Source organism: Triticum urartu, chromosome 5A, assembly GCF_056163025.1.
Source record: "Triticum urartu cultivar PI428250 chromosome 5A, HENAU_Tu73, whole genome shotgun sequence".
Taxonomy (NCBI): Eukaryota; Viridiplantae; Streptophyta; class Magnoliopsida; order Poales; family Poaceae; genus Triticum; species Triticum urartu.
The window spans coordinates 605,112,857-605,117,261 of NC_141877.1; the positions used below are offsets into that span (position 1 = coordinate 605,112,857).

General features: G+C 43.1%; 1 protein-coding gene across 1 annotated transcript; it reads left to right on the forward strand.

The window, feature by feature from the left end:
- The first annotated feature begins 1,525 nt into the window (after positions 1-1,525).
- On the forward strand, positions 1,526-3,931 carry LOC147973275 (protein FAR1-RELATED SEQUENCE 5-like). Its single transcript, XM_087524623.1, has 6 exons — positions 1,526-1,741; positions 1,879-2,569; positions 2,684-3,141; positions 3,266-3,553; positions 3,654-3,745; positions 3,793-3,931. The coding sequence occupies exons 2-6, from the start codon at positions 2,347-2,349 to the stop codon at positions 3,929-3,931; spliced, it is 1,200 nt and encodes a 399-aa protein (XP_087380749.1). The 5' UTR covers positions 1,526-1,741; positions 1,879-2,346.
- The last annotated feature ends 474 nt before the right edge of the window (positions 3,932-4,405 follow it).

Below are 4,405 nucleotides of genomic sequence, written 5' to 3' on the forward strand. Positions count from 1 at the left end.
CTGGTACTTTCGGATAGATTAAACACAAGAAACATGCTGAAAAGAAGACACTACAATATTGGTTTAACCTTAACTACCTACTCTGTGGACAAAAAGAAGAAGATATTGATCATATGATCCTCACATGCCCATTCAGTAGAAGCTGCTGGGCCACTTTTGGTTTGGACCCTGGACCACAAGCCAACAGATTGTCCTGGATGGAACAAGCAAAAATTAGCTGGAATCGACCTCTATTCATGGAAATTATACTACAAGCTTCCTGGAGTATATGGAAAGAGAGGAATAACAAGCTGTTCAGAAATATCCAACCTACATACAAATCCTGGCTAAACAGATTCAAGGAAGATTTTGGCCTTTTACAGTATAGGGTTAAAGATATTAAGAAAGACTTTATCTTCTTACTTCTAGATTCATTGCCCTCTGATTAGCACACCCCCTTTTACTCTTTACCCCATCACCACAAATTGGGATGGGTGCCATGTACATGATGTAACACACTATGTAAATGTGTTGTGATAATTAATATATGATAGTGGGGGCCTCCCCCACTGTCTCAGTTCCTAAAAAAACCAGTGATGGAGGGAGAGGATATGGAGTTTCTATTGGACGTCGTTGACAGGTGGGTTCCCGACGACATCTGTGCAAAGATTTCTGTTGTACATAGGTGCGGGCGGCGTGGGTAGATCATATGTTTCTAATTCTTTTGTCGACGACTCGCCGGCCGTATTTGTAGGTTCCCGGTGCGTGAGGAATTTGCGGACAACCTAGACAACCCAGATCCAGTTCCACTACTTTATCTGCTGGAGAAGGGGAGTGCAACTGAGGATATGGGTGAGGGCAATGGCGTCACTGAGCAATCTCAAATGGAGGATGTAGGAGCAGCAGCCGCAACGCAACAAGTTGGCGACTCTTTGCGAGCTGAATCTCCAACAAGGTCTGCTCAATCAACAGGCAGAGTGAATCCACAAGCCCCGGTTGGACGAAAAGGTGATAACTGCACTCTGTTGTTTGCACTTCGAACTGAAGATTACTGTTAAATGCGTACCATACATATTTTTGTCTATGCAAAAAAAATGATTCACAAAAGGGAACCTACTATGACTTCGACATGCTTACTGGGAAAGTGAATTTAAAAGGCATTCCCAACAATAGTGATAATGCAATGGCCTTCAGGTGTAGATTATAAAATGACAAGCACTATGATTACGTCCCCAAGAAATGTGAAACTTACACAGAAAATTAAACACAAAGAAGAAAAATGAAGGTATATAATGTAAATACATGGGCCATCGCCTACGGTTGTGGGGTTTGTTAACAACCCCGGTGTCAATTGTTTACTTGTATGCTGTAGGACTGACAAAACAATCGAAATGTAGAAATTTCAAAAAGAAAATGGACAGTAAAATCATTCCGCTGGATTTTGAACAAATTGCAGAATTTAACTACATTACCCCCTTTTTGGTCCTTAATATGCAGGCTCCGGCTCGGAAGTGCACCACCTGACTGGGTGCCTTGCCCGTCGAGGATGAGCGCACTAGAAATTTCAATCCGGAAGTATGCAGAGCAACCTGATAAGAGCGTCGTTAAACCAGAGCCGGGACTTAGTTTCGATTCGTTGGGAGAGGCATATGATTTCTATAACCTATACTCGTGGGAAGTGGGTTTTGGGATAAGATATGGAAAAAGAAGACTGAACGCCGAAAGGACTAAAACTATGCAGGAAATAGTATGTGGTTGCTCGGTGAGTACTAGTTTTCATACAACAAATAAGCTGAACCAAATTGCAGATGTAACATTTTATTTGGTTGGTTCAGTGCATACTGTTTCTTGGATTATAAGAGAACACGTGTACTTACATGTTTGCTTCATGGCCTGCAGGGAAAACCGGAGACTGGAAACAGTCGGTCGTGTAGATGTGAGTGCCTAGCTCTGATAAGGCTATTGCGTGCATCCGACAACAGCTGGTACATCACAGAGCATCGAGCAAGTCATAACCATTCCATGTCGCTGACAATGGGAGAAAAAGTGCGCTGGCCATCTCATAAGCACATAGATGTTTACACCAAAGACTTGATAAAGCAGCTGAGGGAAAACAATGTTAATCTGGGAAAAGTGTACAGCATCATTGGGAGCTTTTTTGGGTCTGTGGAAAAGGTCCCCTTCACGAAGAGGACACTCAGGAATATATGTGGCAAGATTAGCCATGAACAGGCTGAAGACGACGTTCGGAAGACACTTCAGGCGTTTGCTGACATCTGAGCAAATGACCCCGGATTCTCCTATGTGGTGTTAGCCGAGAAAGACAGCAAAGTTAAGAACCTGATATGGGCTAACGGGAACAGCAGGATGCAGTACAGATTCTTTGGCGACATTGTGACTTTTGACACCACCTATAGGACAAACTTATATGATATGCCATTTGGCCTATTTGTCGGAGTCAACAACCACTACCAGAGTATTATCTTTGCGGGGGTGTTGATGCGTGATGAGCAGGAAGAGAGCTTTGAATGGGTGTTCGAGGAATTTGTACGTATTATGGGTGGACCTCCGCCAAAAACAATACTTACAGGTCAGAGTGGTCAGCAAAACAGAAAAAGAAAGATTCTGTTCAATCTGTCTTCATAATTTTTCTTCATTATCGATGGACTTATTTGATTTTGGAATGCTTCTTTTTCTTGTGCAGACCAATGCAGGGCTATGGAAATTGCAATCAAGAAGACATATCCAGACACAGTGCACCGTTGGTGCAAATGGCACGTTCTAAAGAAGGCGAAGGAGACACTAGGGCCCTTATACACGAAGAAGAGTGATTTTCAGGCAGAATTCCACAAAGTTGTTAACCACATGCTAACTGAGGAGGAATTTGAAACAGCTTGGGAGGCGCTGCTAGATAAGTACAGCTTGATGAACCATAGCTACATGACCCAAATATATGAGACTAGGCGGAAGTGGGCAAAACCATATTTCAGAGGAGTGTTCTGCGCAAAACTGACAAGCACGCAAAGGAGTGAGAGTGCAAACCACATGTTGAAGTCTTATATGCCCCCAGCCAGCCCAATGCACGTTTTCGTCAGACAATACATGAAGCTACAGTTTGATCGCGAACGCGAGGAAAGCTACGAGGAAAAGAGGACGATGATAGTGAGTGCACTTTGACCATCTGTCCTTAGTGGTATTTAGGCAATACAAAAAGCCTCTTACAATACATGGAACTGATCAATTCATTTTGATTTAATCTCTCTTTTCCTTGTTGTATTACTTGCAGGGCGGTGCGGTGAGGCGGACTAATCTTGCAATAGAGCGACATGCTAGCAAGGTATACACCAGGAACATGTTTGAGGAATTTGGGCGTTTACTGATGGAAGGAACTGCTTACAATGTTACGGAAGTGGAGAGGATGAGAAAATACAGGACAACCCACAATAATGCAGCAAAAAGGGAAAAGTGGAGTAGGGTCAAGTACGAGGTGACCATGAACGAAGAAAAAACAATATTCAACTGCGAGTGCGGCCAGTTTAATCACACTGGAATGCTTTGCAGCCATGTTTTGAGGGTAAGAAGCAAACAGAAAACACCTAGTATGGAAAATCTTGAAAAAATGAAACTCAATTCCTGCAAACACCCACGCTGAGCCTATTGTTCTTGGCTTGCAGGTTATGGAAATTCTTCATTTGGAAGAGATTCCAAAACACCACATCCTAAAACGGGGCCCAGAGACGCAAGGGATATACTCCCTGATCACCTGGTGCAATACCAAAAGGACAATTCACAGAATTGGTCATTTACGTTTAGGCATGCGACGCTGTACTTCAAAGCCATGGAAGTTGTGAGGATGGGGGATGCTAGCGCTGCATGCTACGAACACGTCCATGCCAGCCTGGATTCACTGCTTCAGAGTGCAGCGCCTCTAGCAGAGGAAAGGGATGGCTGAAGGAAATATGCCCTAGAGGCAATAATAAAGTTATTATTTATTTCCTTATATCATGATAAATGTTTATTATTCATGCCTAATGAGTTAGTTGCGAGATGATGAGTTAGTTGCAACTAATGAGTTAGTTGCGAGATGATGTATTACGGAACGAGTAAAGAGACTTGTCGGTAACGAGATTGAACTAGGTATTGAGATACCGACGATCGAATCTCGGGCAAGTATTGAGATCATGATAAACATCACCTAAAGCCTTGCAAGCATTGCAACTAATGAGTTAGTTGTGAGATGATGTATTACGGAATGAGTAAAGAGACTTGCCGGTAACGAGATTGAACTAGGTATTGAGATACCGACGATCGAATCTCGGGCAAGTAACATACCGATGACAAAGGGAACAACGTATGTTGTTATGCGGTTTGACCGGCAAAGATCTTCATAGAATATGTGGGAGCCAATATGAGCATCCAGGTTCCG